The sequence below is a fragment of the Glandiceps talaboti genome, chromosome 22 (assembly GCF_964340395.1).
Source record: "Glandiceps talaboti chromosome 22, keGlaTala1.1, whole genome shotgun sequence".
Classification (NCBI taxonomy): Eukaryota; Metazoa; Hemichordata; class Enteropneusta; family Spengelidae; genus Glandiceps; species Glandiceps talaboti.
In genome coordinates this window covers 1,918,094-1,939,427 of record NC_135570.1, presented here as the reverse complement: position 1 = coordinate 1,939,427, position 21,334 = coordinate 1,918,094, and the positions used below count along the sequence as shown (strand labels likewise).

The 21,334-nt window shown below is 35.2% G+C and overlaps 1 protein-coding gene and 1 long non-coding RNA gene across 3 annotated transcripts; one reads left to right on the top strand and one right to left on the bottom strand.

Moving 5' to 3' along the window:
- The first annotated feature begins 2,948 nt into the window (after window positions 1-2,948).
- On the top strand, window positions 2,949-8,576 carry LOC144452257 (cyclin-dependent kinase 11B-like). Of its 2 annotated transcripts, XM_078143319.1 has the most exons (4): window positions 2,949-3,036; window positions 3,510-3,589; window positions 5,057-5,252; window positions 7,441-8,576. In XM_078143319.1, the coding sequence occupies exons 2-4, from the start codon at window positions 3,516-3,518 to the stop codon at window positions 7,540-7,542; spliced, it is 372 nt and encodes a 123-aa protein (XP_077999445.1). In that variant the 5' UTR covers window positions 2,949-3,036; window positions 3,510-3,515; the 3' UTR covers window positions 7,543-8,576. The 2 variants fall into 2 exon arrangements, with proteins under 2 accessions (XP_077999445.1, XP_077999446.1); XM_078143320.1 differs by lacking the exon at window positions 3,510-3,589 and having other exon boundaries at window positions 2,979-3,036.
- Window positions 8,577-12,071: 3,495 nt separating this feature from the next.
- Window positions 12,072-20,127, bottom strand: LOC144452390 (uncharacterized). Its single transcript, XR_013482351.1, has 5 exons — window positions 20,068-20,127; window positions 19,671-19,682; window positions 16,571-16,667; window positions 12,688-12,791; window positions 12,072-12,293 (listed from the first exon to the last, which is right to left on the bottom strand). It is a non-coding gene; the product is annotated as an uncharacterized LOC144452390 (long non-coding RNA).
- Between the last annotated feature and the right edge of the window lie 1,207 nt (window positions 20,128-21,334).

Genomic DNA, 21,334 nt, shown 5'->3' with positions numbered 1-21,334 from the left:
ACAATTAATGCCTTGAGTCACGGCCTTGACTAGACAGTGTAAGTGTGAAGTTAATGTAGTACGGAATACGGTATGTCTGGAACTAGACTACATGAAGTTATACTTAATATTTGGACAGAATTATATTTATGTAACTGTGTGTATCTAAGCACAATGTGTTTAAAATCAGAACAGAGTCACCCAGGGCACAAAATTGTGGATTTTTACCTCCCATAAGGGGAATCACAGACAAGATAGAAACATAACAAGAGTTGCTATTAGGCATAGGTGTTATTAGGGGGATTACAAGCTCAGTAATCGTCTCTGGTAGTTTGCAAGGGTCTCATTTGTTCAAACATGCTGAAGGTTACCGAGAATTCCATGATTTGCTCTTCTCTGATCTTTGGGAACCATCGATCTTTGCTTGCCACAGCAACACCGATGATTCCCAAAGAGCAAATCATGGAATTCTCGGTAATGTTCAGCCTTTGTTTGAACAAAAGAAACCTTTGCAAACTACCAAAGATGATTACCAAGCTTGTAATGCCCCTATTAACACTTCGAAACCATACCCGTTAATGTTTTGCTTATCTCTTAAAATCTGTGAAATGGGCTCTATACTAATGATACCTGTGGTTAGAGAAAGCAAGCTACCTTTTAAATTGTAAAATTGTGTTAAGCCATATTATCATTTAACCTTGCCTACATTCCTACCCATACTGGAATGTACAGACCTGAGAGATACTGACCAATATTTGACAGAGGGCGCTATACGGGGGAGGAGAGACACTGACCAATATCTAGCACAGAGGGCATTGTTCCAAATGCATGCCGTTCACACGATGAGTGTGAAGCTACCTACCATCATATTCATATTCACTTTCAAAAGTTGACCTCTACGCTCAATGTAAATATGATGATAGCTTCACACTTTCGTCATCAGATTCGAAGTCTTCCGAATGGGTACGAACCACAGGCATTTGTTTCCCGAGTTATGTCTCAGAATGTTTCTATCAGAATAGAATAAAATGTCGATAATATCGTTAATATTGACGTACTTAACCAACTATATTATATGAAAGGGGTAAAATTACATTTGTTTCTGTGATCGCGCAGGTTCACTCACTGCGAAAGAAGACACGTGTCTTCTTTCGCAGTGAGTGAACCTGCGCGATCACAGAAACAAATGTAATTTTACCCCTTTCATATATACAAAATGTAGTAACGATATTATCGTCATTTTATTCTATTCTGATAGAAACATTCTGAGACTGAGACATAACTCGGGAAACAAATGCCTGTGGTGTGTGTGTATGTATGTATGTATAAATGTATATCTGTATGTATGTATGTATGTATGTATGTATGTATGTATGTATTTATGTATGTATGTATGTATTTATGTATGTATGTATGTATGTATGTACGTACGTATGTAGGTGTGTGTGTGTGTGTGTGTGTGTGTGTGTAACGAGATAAAAATTAGATGCACTAATACTTTGATTTTGGCCACTGGTGGCGCTGTTGAACTTGGAGTCGAGGCTGAACTCTGAACTGGGCGGGTATGTAGCGGGTAGTGAGTGACGTCAGACAGCGGACAACCTTCGACGCATGGCGGTACGTTCGAAAGTGATGAACTAGATACAAATAGAAGACTGACTACATAGCCAATGAGTTGTCTAGTGCGGTACAACTTTCCAGAGTGATTTTGGTAATGGCTCATTGATACATGGATAGCTAAAAGGTCGTCTACGGGCTAGTGGTGTTGCTGTTGAGTTTCTACTCAGTAACTTGGCAAAGTAGTCTACAAATACTCATATGGTCGAGAGTTCAAGATGGCGCCCAACGTGGGGCTATGGGGTCAGTGAACATGAGATAGTGTGTTGGTAGGATATTCTTTCTGAGATTATTGAATAAGTATACATGTAGTTAACTTGATTCTCAATTAATTAAGGTAATTTTCTAAGCGAGATAACTTCTTATTATTGGGTGCTTATTTAGTTTTTCTAACATTTAAATCCAATTGTGTACATTGTGAAATTAATTGACGAATCAATCACTTCAGACTAATTGAATTGATTGGCAAACGTCATAGGGGAATATTGATGAACTAAACTCTGAATTCATTGTATAGTATCTCATCTATTTAATCTTGGGAAATCAATTGTCTACTGGTATATTAATTACAGATCGCTGGTTGATTGAATTGCAATACTGTGTGTTTGATACTGATCAACTCTATTGTTAATTAAGTTTAAGATATATAGAGATTACATTATTTAAGTATTAATTCATTGTAATATTGTCGCCGCATTGCAGTTAATTCATTCAACAATTAATTTATTTATTGTACTATTCAATAGTATGCATGAATGAAGTTCAATAAAAAATATGGAATATTTACTCTTGTCATTCTACATCATGACAATGCACATCTATGTCACGACAATGGCTGTCATCAGTTCTGCTGTGTTTGAAATATGAGTCAAAACACTAAAAATTGCCATTTCTTTCCCCGATTTCTTTTTGATATTTACTGGCAATGGTATAATTCCCCAAATTCTTTTCTTCATTCACCATGAAAATACTCGTGACCTAAGGGTTGTCACTACTCATCCAGCGACTTGTAGTGACATGGGTCTCTTGAGTCACTCATATTTCCTTTGATGAACAAAGAAAAATATTGGGGAATAATATCAAAATATTTACAGTTTAAATCACATTGTCCTTTTCCCGTCACTTCTTTTGTTCAACTTTGTTTCAGAAACAAAATTTTTAGCAGTACTGTCTTATGAAATGAGTGTTCATGCATATATTGATATTATCTATGATATCCATGTAGGTGAAGTGAAATGTCTTCTACGTCAGTTACTACAGGCTGTACGTCATCTCCATGACAATTGGATACTTCATCGTGATCTGAAGACCTGTTGCTAAGGTGTTCTCAAAGTGGGTGATTTTGGACTAGCTAGGGAGTATGGTTCCCCTCTCAAACAGTACATGCCTATAGTAGTGACACTATGGTATAGAGCTCCTGAACTACTGCTAGATGCAAAGGTAAGAAGGAGATTCATTCTACATACTAGTATGGAAATCAGGCTATAGGCAAATTCAAATATACTCAATGTAAAACTATTGTTGATACATGTGCTAAATTACATAAGTCAGTGAAGGTTACATACCTGAGGACTTGCCAGTAGGGACTGTGGACTGTCTTATTGTGTTGGGTAACATTCAGAGTGCAGACCTGAGTTCTTCTTTAGATGTAACAGTTCATTGAAACAATTTAGTTACGCGAGTTCATAGGAAAAGGTTGTATTTTTTAAAGTGACCATAGGTTGCATATCAGAGGGCTGCCTATAACTACATATAATACTGTCAACGTGGACAACTTGGACTTTGCAAACAGTAAGAATCAAAAACTCAAAAATGACTGGCGACTATTACCATGGCTAAGGTCAAAATAAAATGAACAGCGCCCCCACATATCCATTTATGTTTATCTTTTGTTTTCATGTCTGGTTATAAAGTGACTGATGTTCAAAAGCCCATTAGGCCTGGAAAAAAAAAAAAAAAGCTGTTCAACGGGCAACATAACCCAACACATTGGGTAGGTAGGTCGATTTTTTTTTTACAAAGGATGTAAAAACAAACCAATTGTAATGATGGCAAAACATTTGAAGTTGAGTTTACATTGTACTTATTCATTCATTTTGATTTTATCTCTTGCAATTTGTCTGTATGGCAATTGATTTCCATCAGCTCTAGTTAGGAAATGTGCACAATTTACGGTTAAACAAATTTTGTAGCTCCTCTCAAAATATGTTAAGACCCGCTAAATGAAACTCCAGAATTGTTTTAGCCACTCCTTCTGTCACCTACACTATAGAGGAGATATAAAATTATATATGGTAGCACAGGTACAATGATGCATTAAAAATAAGTGATAATCAACTACAATAACAGTCCAAATGATATTACTTGACAAAGGATGTGCATTTTACATGGATACTTGTAAGGAGATGTCTCATAATTAGCTCTGACCTATGAAGGGAGGTACTTAGTCAGCCACCTTCCATCTTGTTTTGGGAGAAAGACAATTATTACCGTGATTGCTACTGATTGGAAGGATACATCCTCAAAAATGCAAACTTTTTTGAAAATAAGACAATATAGGAGGCCATTTAGAGGCATAAAATATCAAACAAAAAACATAATTTAAAGTCTTACAAAGCTTGAATGTGGTTTTAAAATACCAGAATTGAGAGACAATTATGACATGCAGTACATTTTATCTGGCTATGAAGTGTATTTTGTTGTGGCAAAGCTGAAAGATATTTTGCAGATGTGGTAAATGACTTCTCCTCTTCCAAAAAAATCATGAATAAAGAAAGAGTAAAACATTTGAAGACTTTCAGACTATCAGACTTTTGATGGCCCAATGACTGCCCTTCTCATGGTCATAAAGTTTTGCTCATTTCGTTTAGTGAATAATGGATATGCAACAGTTTAATTTTATCTCAATTCATGCTTGTATGCATCATCAGAGCCAAGTAAACCACTGATAGTACATGTACATAATTTGGAATTGACTCAAATGTATATTGTTACATGTACTATTCAGAAAATATAAAGAAATTCCCTTAATTTTGAAACAAAGTGTGCATTTCACTGACATGCAAAGCCAGCATGAGGATATTTTGCCCATCACCAAAAAAAAAAAAAAAAATTGAAATGCCAAAAATATGGGTAGGTTGAACAGCTTTTTTTTTTCTGGCCTTACAGTATTTTGTGTTCAAATTATGGTGTCTTCACAGGTGTGATATGAGCATAAAACATGGCCTGAATATTCCTGATGGATGTTTTTTTAATGGTTCTGATTGGACATTTGAAAATCCAAGATGGCCGCCATAATCTGTCATTGTTTTTCATGTTTTGCCAATGATTTGATGCAACCAATCATCTCAGGCAAAGTGGGGTATACTTCCTCCATAAAAATTGATTACGTTTCTTCAAGGGAGAACCAAGATACACAGAGTGAAAAGCAAAACTAAATTTAAAAACATTTTTTTTCTAGGTCTTTAACATACAACCCTGGTATGAGACGTATCACTGCAGACACAGCATTAGAACATGAATATTTCAAAGACTCACCTCTACCAATAAATGAGTCTGATTTCCCTACATGGCCAGCCAAAAGTGAGCAGCCGAGAAACACTAAGAGAGAAACAAGTCCTAAAGCTCCTGAAGGTGGAATGAATTTCAACAAATTGGTAAGTCATAGTGCACATCAAATCTTTTAATCAAATGACAGTAAAAGTAACAGTCAAAAGAAAATCGCGAAGTGTACACGACATCAGATTGAGTTCACATCTAGACTGTCCAATACGTTGCTGGGGTGTCCTTATCATAATTCCCCTTACAACTGTAGGCACACTGTAGGATGGTGCAGTGGCAATCAAATCAAGTGAATCACCTACTGTTGCCATGCGACGTCTGGTATATGTAAATATGGTGCTGATATATGTAACATAATGCCCAACCTCAAAAACCTTCGAAAAATCCTGTAAACTACATCTCACTAATACATCCATGATCTATGAGAGCTACCTTATCATCCCTTCGCCGGCAACTGTAGGCACAGTGTTGTGGAAATCAAATCAAAAGAATCTCACCTTCTGTTGCCAATAGACATCGGGTATACCTGTACATATATGTAAAGGTGTTGTTGTGTAATCTCCAACTTATGGGGGCCAAATGTAAACATTCACACCTGTCTAAGAGCTATCTGCAGATTTTGATCATAACATGTCCAAAAAAAATTGGGGAAAGTAATGGCAGTTTTGAACGTTTTGACTCTTATTTCGAACACAGCAGAACCAGTGATGTAGCTAGACATGTGTTGTGACGGAGAATGACCAGAGTGCATACTAATATTTCATATTTTTGGTTCTAAATGGCACGTGCATGGTATAATGGGCTTTAAAACCACTGCACCAGTGATAAAATAAAAAATTAGCTTTATTAAATTTTTGGCTATATAAAATTATATAATTTGATTATTAAATTCTAATAAAACATCTTTAATAATCTCCCAGTGATGTCAAACTAGTCAAAAGATTCATGTTGATTTATATTCAGTGTCTACATATTATATTTTGCACAAGCCAAGTTGAAGACATTCACACAAAAAATATGGAATTTATACCGTGGTCTTCCTACATGATGCCAATTTTGTATTCAGTGTCTGCATATTATACTTTGCACAAGCCAAGTTGAAGACATTCACACAAAAAATATGGAATTTATACCGTGGTCTTCCTACATGATGCCAATTTTGTATTCAGTGTCTGCATATTATACTTTGCACAAGCCAAGTTGAAGACATTCACACAAAAAATATGGAATTTATACCGTGGTCTTCCGACATCATGCCAATGTAGTCAAAATTCATGTCGATTGTATTCAATGTCTGCATATTATACTTTGCACAAGCCAAGTTGAAGACATTCACACAAAAAAATATGGAATTTATACCGTGGTCTTCCTACATCATGCCAATTTTGTATTCAGTGTCTGCATATTATACTTTGCACAAGCCAAGTTGAAGACATTCACACAAAAAATATGGAATTTATACCGTGGTCTTCCTACATCATGCCAATTTTGTATTCAGTGTCTGCATATTATACTTTGCACAAGCCAAGTTGAAGACATTCACACAAAAAATATGGAATTTATACCGTGGTCTTCCGACATCATGCCAATGTAGTCAAAATTCATGTCGATTGTATTCAATGTCTGCATATTATACTTTGCACAAGCCAAGTTGAAGACATTCACACAAAAAAATATGGAATTTATACCGTGGTCTTCCTACATCATGCCAATGTAGTCAAAATTCAGGTCGATTGTATTCAGTGTCTGCATATTATACTTCGCACAAGCCAAGTTGAAGACATTCACACAAAAAAATATTGAATTTATACCGTGGTCTTCCTACATCATGCCAATTTTGTATTCAGTGTCTGCATATTATACCTCGCACAAGCCAAGTTGAAGACATTCACACAAAAAATATGGAATTTATACCGTGGTCTTCCTACATCATGCCAATGTAGTCAAAATTCATGTCGATTGTATTCAATGTCTGCATATTATACTTTGCACAAGCCAAGTTGAAGACATTCACACAAAAAATATGGAATTTATACCGTGGTCTTCCTACATCATGACAATGTCATTGGTTCTTCATTGCTCAAAATCAAATGTTCAAAGTCACCACTATTTTGTTTTAATTTTTCATAAATTATGCACGTAGAATTTTGCTTTCCTCAGCTGGAAATTTTGAAAATAGGTGAGACAAATGGGCGATGGTGTTTCACTATTCATCTTTTAGCTTGAAAAAAAATAATTTAGTGCAAAATACTAAACCTTTCATTTGTTTATTATTTTGTACAGGGTGAAGACGACGCTGACATTGATAAAGGATTCAGACTCACATTGGCTTCCCAGGGATCATCAGCGAAAGGAACGAGCCAATCTGAAATTTCGATCTTTTGATGACACACAGACTTGAAAAGTACTTTATTGTATATAGATTGAGATTGAGTCAACAGAATAATATTGGTCATTTGCCTACACAAGCCAAATACGCCATATTCCAGATATCTAAGTTCCACCATTTTGCAGGTAAGCACCACAAGAGGGCGCCCCAGATTTGGCAAAGTGAAAGCTACAATTCTTCATCATGGCTGCTGATTGTTTGGCTTTGCATGAAACTGTGAACAAATTGTTCAGAAGTGGTTAAATGAGCAATACAGTACATGAATATCAGGTGAGAACTAGATGTCACATGGAGACATGATTCAGTTAGTCTTAAGAAGCATGCAACAAGTAGGCAACAGGATGTATTTCAGTCAGTTATTTTACAATGCCATTCACAATAATGTTGTCAAACTTAGCATTCTAAAAATGCTACGAAATGGTTATGTAGAATGAATAACATTTATTTATCTACTGTCAAAAATATTTTGATCTTTCACCAAAGTGTTACCCTCGAAACATGATATGCAGTGAATGATGATTGTATTGTTCACTAGACTAACAGTGAGAGGTGTAACTTTACCAGGACACTATGTCTTTGTATGTAAATTTAGCTCTCCCTGCATCTTCTTACAACATCCTCACTTAGTCTCCAGGGACCAGGGTAAAACAGGAATTAAGTACAGCTTCTTCACAGTAGACAATGGTGTTCTCATGCTTATCAAATTGTAAAGCAGTGACTTTCATAGTAGCTTTAACCAGTCAGAATGTACCACTCCATTCCAAGGTGAAAATGGGATATCACTGAAGGTTCCTTATTTTACCCAAACGGTGACTAATTAAATTATTCTACATATCTCATCATAACAACTTAATGCAGTCAAGGATATTTCTGCCTTTAGTACAGTTGTATTGATTACTGTTATGAAATTACTCTTAGAAAATAGGGTTGACATTTATATTTGTACTTGGAATATATTGAACAAAGTCTAGTAAGAATTATAGTAGTCTTTATTTGGAGTGGTACATTATAATTGTTTAAAGCTACTATGAAAGTTAATTTGTGTCATTTATTTTGAAATTGTTTCAAAATTATACTCAATAAATAAATTTTCTAATAAAGAATCATTTGTTGTGTAGCAAAAAAAAAGTTCTTAACACTTACATTTATTTTGAAATTGTTTCAAATTTATAGTCAATAAAAAAATGTTCTAATAAAGAATTATTTGCAATTCTTTTTTCCAACTCCAACTCCAACTCCTATTCCTATTCCAACTCCGACTTGCCAGTCTAGGAATTGAACTCAGGACTCTGTCTTGCCAGTCCACAATCTTACCCACTACTCTGTCGGGTCCCCCCCTTTTACATATGTGTATTTATCACTTTTATCTTTTACAATCACCAAGTGAATGAAAAAAAAAATTTCTTTTTTCCAACTCAGACTTGCCAGTCTAGGAATTGAACTCAGGACTCTGTCTTGCCAGTCCACAATCTTACCCACTACTCTGTCGGGTTCCCCCCTTTTATACATGTGTTTTTATCACTTTTATCTTTTACAATCACCAAATGAATGAAAAAAAATTTCTATACCATAACAGGAAGCAATAAAAAAATATTTTCATTTTTTCCCCCATAAGAAAAAATTGTTTTATTTCAGTGTGACTAAAGCAGATACTACACTACAGAATTTGCCAAGTAATTTGAAAAAATAGAGAGTACATAACTACTTGTCAAAATTAGCATGTGAAAAAATCTTTTGATACTGATCATAAAAATAAAATGGGAGAGTTGAGAGCAAATAAATATTACCCCCTCTGATAGAAAAATGATTGGACATTGCAAGTGAAATATTTTCATACCCTATTACATAGATATCAAATATTGTATTTCAATTTGTTTTCAATTCTAGTGTATGTCACTCACAAAATATTCTATTTTCTCAATATTGCATCGTAGGATGGTAACTTGATACACAAATTAGTTGAAAATCAGTCTGTTTGTTTCATAGAATGAAAAAAACTTTCCAAATGAGACAAATTCCCCTGCAAATAGCTGCTTAGATTGTGTGTCATTCAGGATTATTCAAATATGCGGCATTTGCATGTGAAAAACCCAGATATAGGGAATGTTTATATTTTGGTGATTACTTGCCAGTGAGTCATCACAAGTTCTCCACCTCCAAACATACAGTCAGTCATACGCAAAATAGGGTCCCAGTCGCCGTCAGTTGTATGTTTAATAAACTGAATTTGTCCTACCTGTGGATGATGGACTGGGATGATGGACCACATGACACATGAGTATAATTACGATGTATTTGGGAAGTAGTTCTTGCTGTGTTCACTATTAATGAAAGTATAGCACAAAACACTACATACAAAAGTACAAATGCAACAAATAGTCACACTAATTTTATCACATCATAAAGTTCTCCTATACATATTAATATATGGGTGTATTCAAGATACCTAACGTATGCAAAAGGCTAACCAAATGGACTTTTGGTTGTATCTGAAACTGGTTGTCCCATGAAATACTAAAATGGTGGTGCATTAGAATCACATTTTTTTCTTGTAATGCTAGAGATTTTGGCATTTTTGTTGACAAGGACGAGTCAGCTAATTGGAACATAACATTGCATTTTTGTCAGGACACGAGGAAGCCTCGAAAAGCTGTCTATTTACAACTAGATGAACTATTGTTTCCTTTGACCTATGACCTAGCTTCAAATTTTGGGTCGACTTACACGATGTCAAATAATTAATTTTACAAGTATACATTTCTGCTTATATGGTTTTGTGGTGGTTGAAAGTAGACAATAATGTACGTGAAGTTTCTCAATTAAATGGGTTGAAAAAATGACATGAGTACTTCACTAAAAGTTGCATTCACTGATGAAATGAAATGATTTTATGCAGACATACCAGCCATATTGATTTTCGTATGGCGAATCATATCCTGAGTATGTACTTCACCATTAGCTTACATTTTTTTTGAAACATGGGAACCATTAGTTGTTTCATAGGAAATGCTACCTAATGGACTGCTAATTGGATGTATCTTGCACACGCCCTTTATATTGCAAATCTAACTGTACTGACATGGAGCCTGAAGGAATGATATTACCAACGTTCAATTCTGCCTTTCTGATTAATGTTATTCCTATGGACTTACTAGTATGTACACACACACACTGAGATTCATAAAAGTGTATTATTACATTTGCATTCATGTGATTTCATGTGAATGAAACACTCACACTAACTTGTGTACAGGTATGTAATGTTTGCAGTATTCCACTGCAATGCAAATACCAATACATGTAGTAGGAGTGAACACTATGGCAAGTTAATCACAGCGGCAATAATCGAGTACAAAAATGGCTGTTTTGTACTCACTTACTGCACACATATACAGATTAGGGTAGCTGTACTTAAATCTGTGTTTCTCATCACCTATATTTCTTCAATGATGCCCTCTATGGCAAGATTAGGAAATCTTGCGTTACTGATTGTATCATGATGGCGACCACATGAGTGAACTGAGTTATAATTTATTGCTGTAATTGGGGAAATTTAATAAAACAAAAGGCTCAAAGTTTCCTTCTGACTTTAAATTACCATTTCTGAGTCATATGTTAAAGTGCAACTGTGAAATTAAAATATTACCATTATGTATATTAATATATCTGACTGACTGACTGACTGACTGATTGATACACAAACTGACTGGCCAACTACTGATTGACTGACTGATTGATTGAGTAACTGACTGACAGACCCATTATTTTTAAGGTATTACGATGAGAAACACAGAATTATTTACAGGCACCCTAAGTAAGTACAAATTATCTACTTTGGATCTGGCTTTAAACCATCTTTTAAATGTTCATAGCTTTATGGTTTTTGTTTATGTCATTATGTACTTTTCATCATTCTGGAGAAAAATTACCATCATTCTCTCTTAAATTGAAAGGGGGAATACTCCAATACATTAGTATATTGAGGTTATGTTAGTGTCGTAAAAAACCCTCACAGAATTTCACTTTTGTATGCATGCTTATCAAAATCATGCAGTCTGAAGTTTTTAGAAATTTAATTAATAGTCCTGTAATTTTATTAACTGGCAGTTTGTAGCATCATTGTTTTGTTTTGTAATATAGTAAATTTAGATTTAGTTAAGTTTCATAAAATGTCCTGGGATTGCATGAAACATACATTACAGGCAGTGTGTTGCATTGTTGTTGTGTGTTATAATGTACTATACTGGTAAGGGACAGTCTTGGAATGTCACCTAGGCTCAGGACATGAAATTCTTTGTTATTGGAAGGGGTTTGGTTCGTTTCAATCGCTGAACTTCATTTTTGCACAATATTAACATTTCACTGTGGTTTCCATTTTGTATTAAATCAATAACTTGGACAAAGATCAATAAATATGGACAAAAATGACACAATAAAACATCCATCGCAAATCCCAACATTGCACTTGTGGAGTTTGGTTAAGGGGGAGAGGGGTCTTGACCTAAATGAAACAATTTCACTTGCTGAGCTTAAGTGACATTTTAAGAGTCCCTAAATCATTCATTTGAGTTTGTCACTGATCACTGATCACTTTTGTAGGTTACCATGGCATCCACTTTGTGTATTGTTGTGGTAAATGATCTCAGTTTAACTTCTTGGGCCTGTGGTATGAGTTGGGCACCGGATTCTGTCCACTTTTCAGGTACATCGGCATCTTTGTCTGTGTAGATCAGCAAATCAAACACAGCTACAAGAAAAACAATCAAATTTGAATCACAATGATGAAATGATACAAGGGATTGATTTATAATCACAACCAAGTGACACGCCAGTTGCTCTTCAGGAAACATCAGTGTTTGTTATCTATAGCAACACAACATCATCGGTCAAAGGTTCGAATATGTAATCTTTGAGTGGAAGTTTTGTTTCCTTGCTCTGCAATCAGATTTTGTGTAACAATGTTAATTCCGAACTCTGAGCATAAATAAATTACTGCATACAATTCAATGACATACTATACTTGTCAATTTGTCATATGACAGCAGGAGGGCATTGACTACTACTGATATATCCATCCTCTCATATCGGTAGTATACAATGCCCTCCTGTGGTCACGGAATAATGATCACAGTATAACTTACTCGCTCCTTCCAAAAGTGGTAAAAATGTAACAGATGCTGTGATTTGTCTGATAACTGACTTGATTCCTTTGTTGATTTCTTCCTCCACCACTTTTCGAGGTTTGCTGGAATGAGATGAATATATCGTATGAAGAATATGTAAATTCTATTTGTGAATGTGCTACTCATGTAACACATGAAATAACACATTGTTTTCAGACAGGCTGCAGTGATTGGCTTAGATTGTATCACATGGTATGAAGCAGTGACTCAAAGTGACCTCAATTTGCATGTTTGGAAAAACAATGTCATTCCTTCAGCCTTCTGAACAGAAGATGCAAGTTCAACTGTCTTTCAAATTTGTCTTCTGAATGTGTAGCACTTGATTTATCATTACAGAATTAACAAAACACATGTTGGGCAATGATAGTAATGATCATATTACATATAAACTTCGTGTTCTAAGCTTGGATCTGCTTCCACTTTCTTACACTACAGAAGGGAATTGATTGATGTCAAGTTTATTATAAATAGTTTGAATTGTAAATATGATGTCAACGTAGATAATTATATTTCTTTTAGGTATAATGACATCCTAACAACGAAAGTACCTTATTTTAAAACTGATATTCTACTTTAAACAGAATTCATTCTATTTTAAACTCTTTGTCATTTGATATTTCACTTGTCATTATAAACAAGCATTTGAAGAATTTAAATACTCAGATTGCAAATCAGTACCATGAGCTACTCATGAACAAGTTTGATCATGAAAATCCCTGTACATGCAGGTGTCAGTCCGTCATTGTACAAAATGTTGTTGAATGTAATTTTATCTTTGTTTCCATTTATTGTGCACTATAACTGTAGTCTTTTTTTTCTATGTATATTTGTTTTGGGTCCACATTTATAGGTGTTCATCACCTGTGTGGACTGCCTGACTTTTGTCAAAGTTAAATAAATAACAAAATGAAATAAAAAACATGTTCACCTACACGATTACATTCCCATACACGTATGCATTCTAACGTACAGCTATTAAACAGTTAGACTCTCTCACAGTCCTCGAAGCTTCGCATAAATAGCTAAAACTTGGGTTGTTTTGTGTATATCTACTGCATAATTGTACTCATATACTAGTATCCCTGTATCCCTAGCCCTGTACTGTGCGCCCTCATCGATCACATAGAGCTAACAGTTGTAGGAGCTTCACATAACACATCAACAAAATGTTAGCTCTATGTGATCGATGAGGGAAGCTGGACATGAATTTCTCAACTGGCACAATTTTGGAGGCAATGTAGAAATACCGAGGTCGATGTTGATGTAGAAATAAGTAGCACGATATTTTATATGATTGCGCCAAAAGATAGTACACGAGTTCAACTCTCTTCATGACACTGAAGAATGCACATCGAAAGTCTGTTGTGGTATTGACACATACTCAGGGTTCTCCACAATTTTGAAAAATAAAGGGGTACTCTAATTTGCATATTTATTTGCATATCATTAGCATATTTCCAGATCATAATATTAGGAAGTGAAAAAAGTTTCCAAAATCAAAACTCCTATTTTATTCATTCAGCAAACTAAAATGCACTGAAATGTGTTGAGATCACCAATTTCCAAACTTTTAACATAATTGACAATGTAAAAATTTCAGGAAGGAGTTTGACAGTTACACAGACGATGTTACACATACAGTAATGTTGGCAAGTATGTTTTACACACACACAACACATGGCATTGTTGATGTACATGTATTGAGTTTTGAGTTGTTGGTTTCACCTTGTAAATGTGCATGTCATTCATAAAAAATTAATTGAAAACAATCCATTTGGCATTTCCCTTTATTTCTCTAAAATTTGATATAGTTTTAATTTTCATGAATGGAAAATCATTTTTCATCAAAATTTGCCAGAAATACATACATTTTTAATGTGACGAATTTGGGCTAAGTATAACTGAATACGTTCAGTGCAAATGTACAGTAACAAACATGGCTGCCACATCGGAGCTACCTCTTGGTACTACGATCGTGATTCACATCCAAACGTGATCATTTAGGACATTACTTTTACCATGGAACCATACCGGAGTAGTTATTTCTAAAGAACATGTATAAATATTAGATTTTTGTTCGTATTTATCGATACAGTGCGAAAATTGCCGTGACATCGTACATCGTATGCGCACTGTGTATTACGTATAGGCAACATATGTGTTTCTCCATCTTGAACGCCGCACAGGGTTGTGGGATTGCTCTCGCAATGTGCACCGGGAAATTTGAAGACAACTGTTGATTGAAGACAACTGTTGACAACAATTGACATGTTCATTTCACTTAGACAAAATGTAGCACGACACTGTACTCATTCTATCTTGCTAGTGTAGCATGTGCACTTTCTTATTGGTTTCTGTGTGTTTGTATCAAACAGAAAAGCTGCACAGATTGAGAAATTTGCTGTAGCACAGACTGATACCTGGCTGAATGTGACTCCGATGACATGATGAATCTGACTCAACCTAGAAATTCCAGTCCTGTGGGGGGTTGGTGACGTATCGTACAATCTATAGGCAAGCCTGAAATTGGGATTTGGTTCTCATATTTCCCCTACCAAGCCTGACATTTTCCTATAAATCTTTTGCTCTAATGGGCGGAGTGACACAACATATCTTAGTCTATAGGCGAGCCTGAATAGGGATTTAGCTCTCGCATTTCCCCTGCCAAGCCTGACATTTTGCTATAAATCGTTTGCTTTAATGAATTGAAGCTATGGCCAGAAACACAGGTGAAAATTCTTATTGTGTTTTTAATTCTACTCACTGTAAGATAACATCAACAGTATCACCACATGATTAGAACAAACTTGCAATGTCAACGAGTATGATATAAACATGATTACCATATTCTCAACGTCACTGTGAGGAAATTATATCTAATTTTAGGTTTGAATACAGGGCTTGAAATTTAACAGTAGTCCCATGTCCACAGACTACAAATTTTTGTCCTTGGGCTACTATAATTTGCAGCTCGTAGCGAACTCTGGCTACCACTGACTATGCAATGATTTAAAGGATGGAAGATTAATAAGTATATACTTGAATTAACTTTACAAATTATAGCTTACCTTTATATGTGTCATGTAGACACAGATAAAACAGCAACTTGCTGAAAGGCAGTTTTATTCCATTTTTGTACTTCTCCAAAGAAAATGGATCATGGACCTGTTGGTAATCTTTGTATAGCAGAACATAATTTTCACTGACATCAATGTGTTGATTTTGTCTGTGGTGTTCTTTCACAGCACTTGTGAGTAAGACTTGTGCACTGGCTAGTAAGATAAAATTAAATTAACATGGGAAGTTTCTGTGGAATTGACAGGCATCTGGAGAACTATGTTATTCATGATAAATGACAGACAGAGATGAACTGAAAATACTCCCATGTACCAACATATCATTGCTCAGTCAATATCTTTAGCAAGTTTCATCAAATTTGGTACACTCTTTCTTGGTATAGGTGCTAACTTCCAAAGTTCATTAAATATGCAAATTAGCCATGTATTAACTCGACATAAGTTGATGACTTTTAGTGTTTTTATACCTTTGTATGATCTGTAGATGTAGCAAGTTTCATTGAATTTGGTGCAGCCATTCTGCATGTCTAGCCACATTTATAAAATCATTAATTATGTAAATTCACATTAGTTATGCAAGCCACTCCCACCAAAAACTAAGCAGCGCTAAGCTACAGCCTGACAATGCCACATAGTAAATTGCAGAACATTTCCTTCAATAGTTTTGGAGATATCGTGGAATAAAATTTCTGCACAGACACACTATCACACACACAGTCAGACATCACTACGGCATACGAGAGCTAAAAATGAACATTACAAACCTGTAGTGGGTACTTCAGTGACTACAGTAAATCCTGTGTGGCAGGATCGTGATCTGGTGAGCTTTCCAGCTCTTAGAACAACAAATCCAACACTCACCTGCAACAACATTAACAAAAAATGACATGTAAGTTGCTAGTTTATGTTTTGTATCAGACAAACTTGGTGTAAACAACAAAAGTGAACTATATAAATGTTACATGTGATATAAATGACAGCCTGAATAACCAGTAAAATTGTCCAAACAAAATATATACTGCACCAGTGTTCTGCAAAGAGTCAATTATCAGTGAAATCATGTTAAGATACTTTTTTCATAGGCGCAACCAATAACAGTTAACTTTTGTTCAAGTAGATGTTGTGAACAAACAATTAAATTGATACAGACTATTTATTTTAGTTAATGGGAAAGTAGCATTAAGGCCAGAAAAAAACAAGCGACCAATCGGTCAGAATAGCTCCGCTGTTTTTTTTTAATTTAATTTTTTATTTTGGTGACATGTAGAAGTGGTTCAGTTCTTCAGCTCTTCACTATGCAGTTTTGTTTTAGCGATGCAATAAAGTGGTTAGTGGTTTCATATGAAGTGTCACTATAAAACACATTTTACACAGAAGTTGGTAATGTATTGTACCATAGTCACCATTTTATAACAAAAATCTACTGTTATGAAAAATTGCACAAAATCTCTGAAAAAAATGACTGGGAAATGCACACAAGAAAAAGAAAAAAAAGAGGATTTTGAGGTTGGCTATAAATAATTCCAGTGTCTTACAGCTTTAACCCTGGAAAATTTTAATGATGAATGAAATAAACTAGGGATCTAAAATAATTTTGAGGCAATTTGAATTTCAATTTTCTAACAAATTTACCAAGTCAACAACATTCAACTTGTAATAGTTGTAGTAGATATATATAGGGAAGAAATGTATTAATCGCCATCTTAGTTTCCGTACGGCGACAATCCCAAGTACCCGAAAGAGAGTCATTCTCAGCCAATTCAGGGTTAGACACTGGAGTAAAAAAGTCACTATCCCACAGGACTAGTAAAATTGATAACGTAGTAGTCCTGCAAAAAGTTTGGTGGTCCTATCTTTAAGTGCTTTCACTTGTTCACTTAATAGGCTCTACTTCTAATTCACTTTTCCAAACCCCATATTTATTTCAAACCCTGTGTTGTAATTGAACTGTCTATTTCTTTGTAGTTGTTTGTGCATCATCAACTCCTTACTGTAATTTTATTCTCTTTTTTATGTTTTGGAGCTTCTTCTCTTTTTTTGTTGCTTTCTGTGAGTAGTTTGTCTTAATACACCCATAAAAATATCATGGCAATCAATACATCAATGTTTGACTTTTAAGTTGTTCACACACACACACACACACACACACACACTTTGCGATGCCTACATGTGCTAATAATGACTTAATTCATGTTAAAATTCAGTCATGACTGAGAACCAATTGGTAGAAGATTACAGGGTTTGCTTGTCATTACCCTCTGCATACACCCTCTATGAAATAAAATAAGATGTCATAGTTTATTTTATAAGAGGTGATGTAACCAACACTTGATTTCTCTACCTGACATGAAAATGGCTTTCAAACATTAGCAAATAAAATCGCAATCTACATGGTCTATAATACTTTATACTGGTACCACTTACTAGCTGTTGTTGTTCTCAGAGGTAAAGGTGGTGTTTGACTGGTGACATCCCCAAAATATACTACATAATTAGCTGGGAATGAACCCATTTCTCCTTTTTCTCCTTTAATTTTACCAGTCAGCCAACCTCTTGGTTCTTGAGGGGTACCATGGAATCTCTATGGTAACCCCTGTACTTCAACAATTTGTCCTACAGACAATCTTAGATCTCCGGTTCGAAGTCCGACGTGAAAATTGTGAATGACTTTGTAAAAAATACATTCTGTTAAGAGAAATACTACATGGTTATAAAACTTGTATTTTTTGGAGGTAACACAGATTTACACCCCTTATGTAGTTTAATATCGACACCAAACATAATTAAGTCTTTTTTTTGAACAGTAGTTTTCAAGTCAAAATACACTAATGGAATATTAATTGTACTATTTTCAAGGGAAATTTATGACAAAGGGGAGAGGGTTCAGGGGGCCAAAAAAGAGGGGGGGGGGGGGGGGCTTTAAATTTTTGCAGGTGCGTGTGCTTCCATACCACATAAGAGAAATCCAAATAACAATGATTGAACATAGAAATGGATTGTTGACAGTGACTCTTTAGACTCTAGATATTAAGTAGTGAGAATATCATTTCATGTCATTAAAAATATGACAATATCCCACTATATGTGTACGGGGGGGGGGGGGGGGGGGGGGAATACTCCCATGGAAAGGGTATATACCGTTCTACGTATGTATCGCAGTTTTGACACACCCCCCCTTTTTTTTGACTCGTGTAGACTTTTGCATTATGTAGAGGTTTGACCCATCTCTATTAATGCTTGTACGACTTTTTGAGCCCATATTTTGAACAAGGTAGTTTCAAGGGGTTGTTTTCAGTCATCTTTATCAGAAGTGGGTGCCCTTCCTGGCCCTGGGCAGCCAATGAGCAAGCGACGACTAAAGCATGTATGTGTTACATGAAAGTGTATCAAAAGTGTTCAAAAATCATTACAGTTGACCCCCTTTTCGTAAGTTAGAGGGTTTGATGTTCAAGGTCAAAGGTCATATCTGCCTGCTTCCAATGTCTGCTGTCTGTGTCTACATGTCTGCCTGCGTCAACATAGTCTTTTCTGGCTAGTACAATGTAGACTTTTGACCCCTAATTTTTGAATTTTTGTAGAGTTTGTCGTTGTAATTTTTGGTCACCAGGGTGCATATGTACCCATTACCCACCCGAGTACCCCGCCCCACCGGTGTGTACATTTGGTAACACTAATTTTCCAATTACAAAATCGTGAAATCACATGGAATAAGTGCCATGGGCTTTCAATGAGGGTGGACGTTGTACGGGTCTATTTCAAAACAAAGGGACTATTGTCAGAATTGAGTCCCGAGTTACTCCTTCCTATGCATTTCTAACAAAGATGTATGCTCTTTTTCCAACAAGCAAGTACTGTTTTACTTACCTTCTCCTTTTTCTGTTGCCGTGTGATGAATCACGCGGTACGTTGTGCCAGCACGACGATGAAAACATGTAATTTCCAAAATGGCGGGTGGTGACGTCACAAACTATCGCGATGTCTCATGTATCACGAGATTTCGTCTAAGTTTTGAAACTGCAGTCGTCTTTGGATATTTAGTTTGATTGAAACAACTTTAGCTTTTCCGAGAAAACTAATCAAAAACTGTGATTGAAAAAAATCGATGTGCAAAGATTGAGATTAGAGTTACAAATCTGTAGAGAAAGAAAAGTTGGTTTTAACTTTTTTGTAGCAACTTTGTTGATCATACACCATGATGTACTTTGAGTGTACCATTAATTTATTCACGAATATTAATCATGCATTTATACACGTGTATTACCATTAGTCGTATCAGTAGATGTTTAATAGGGGCGCTATGAGGGGGTCTATGAACTATCATGGCTTATCAGAAACAATACCAAGTAAACACATCAGTTCAGTTTCATTTTTTATTGGAAAACTTTCATAAAACATGACAGTATTTCAATCAAATACATAACATATCAGATTGAAGTACATTTGAAACACATTCTCAAATGACCTCCCTATTTTGATTCATAGAATGGTCAAACACCAAATATGGAATGTGATTTTCCAAATATGGATTTCATCCCAACCTTGGCATACTGCCACAAAAAATACTAGGATATGATTGGGCAATGTGGACAGGGAGGCCATCTTGAAAATGTAATATGTATGAGAAATATACATACTGGAACAGGGGTAATAATAGGATTCAATAGTTTACAAAATGTGTATATTAAAACAACAGCTTGGTCTAAAATGCTAGGCAAACAGTTTCAACATTACAAACACAAATAAAGGAAGCAATGTAATGCATGTGAAAGTGACTAGAAAGTTGTGTCTCCAAAGGGGAGTTAAGTATTTTGCCATTCGGACTGTTAAAATAACAATGCCCAAAAGGAGAATTGCAACCATGCATGGTGCTAGATCTCTCTTTTAAAAACATTTACATTTTAGTAAACAACACCCTCTTGTGGAATTTAAAAAAAAAAAAAATTTGCATGTATATCTGAAATGCTTGATTTAGTTTCAAAAGCTCAATAGTTGACTGCTTACAGCATATACAACACTTGCCAACAACTATTAAACAAAAAGAGGGTATTATCTACAAAATTAATCACAAGAGGGCGCCATTTACTTCATAGCTTTGTGGGATATCAACTCAGTTGATTCATAGTATTTCACAAGGGGAGTGCAGGTTGTATTAAATTAGCTTTGAACCAGAAACATGTTATAGCTTTGACCCCTATATAACAATGGAAGTTTCCACAATGCAGAAAAGAAAAACATAAATTGCATATCAAAGTTCAAGCAGTCTAAAAATATTGCTTGCATATTAAAACATTACAATATAAAAAGCTGCGATTAAAGATTACATTGTAAAAAACTGAATTTTTGCATTTGAAGTGTACAAAGCATATATATTTACTATTTACAGCAGAACATGTCTTCAAATAATATTTCTTATGTAACCTTTATGAAAACGCAAAACACTGGACACAAAAACAAGACTCTCAAGAAGATAACATTTCAACAGCAAAAATAAAACAATACTAAATCTTTAAACCCCCCTCTCCACCCTT

Bases quoted from the DNA above. Each gene is read 5' to 3' on its own strand.
- LOC144452257 (XM_078143319.1), top strand. From the start codon at position 3,516: ATGTTCAAAAGCCCATTAGGCCTGGAAAAAAAAAAAAAAAGCTGTTCA. The intron at 3,590-5,056 runs GTAGGTAGGTCG...TTTTTTTTCTAG, and splicing joins AACATAACCCAACACATTGG to GTCTTTAACATACAACCCTG. The intron at 5,253-7,440 runs GTAAGTCATAGT...TATTTTGTACAG, and splicing joins GAATGAATTTCAACAAATTG to GGTGAAGACGACGCTGACAT.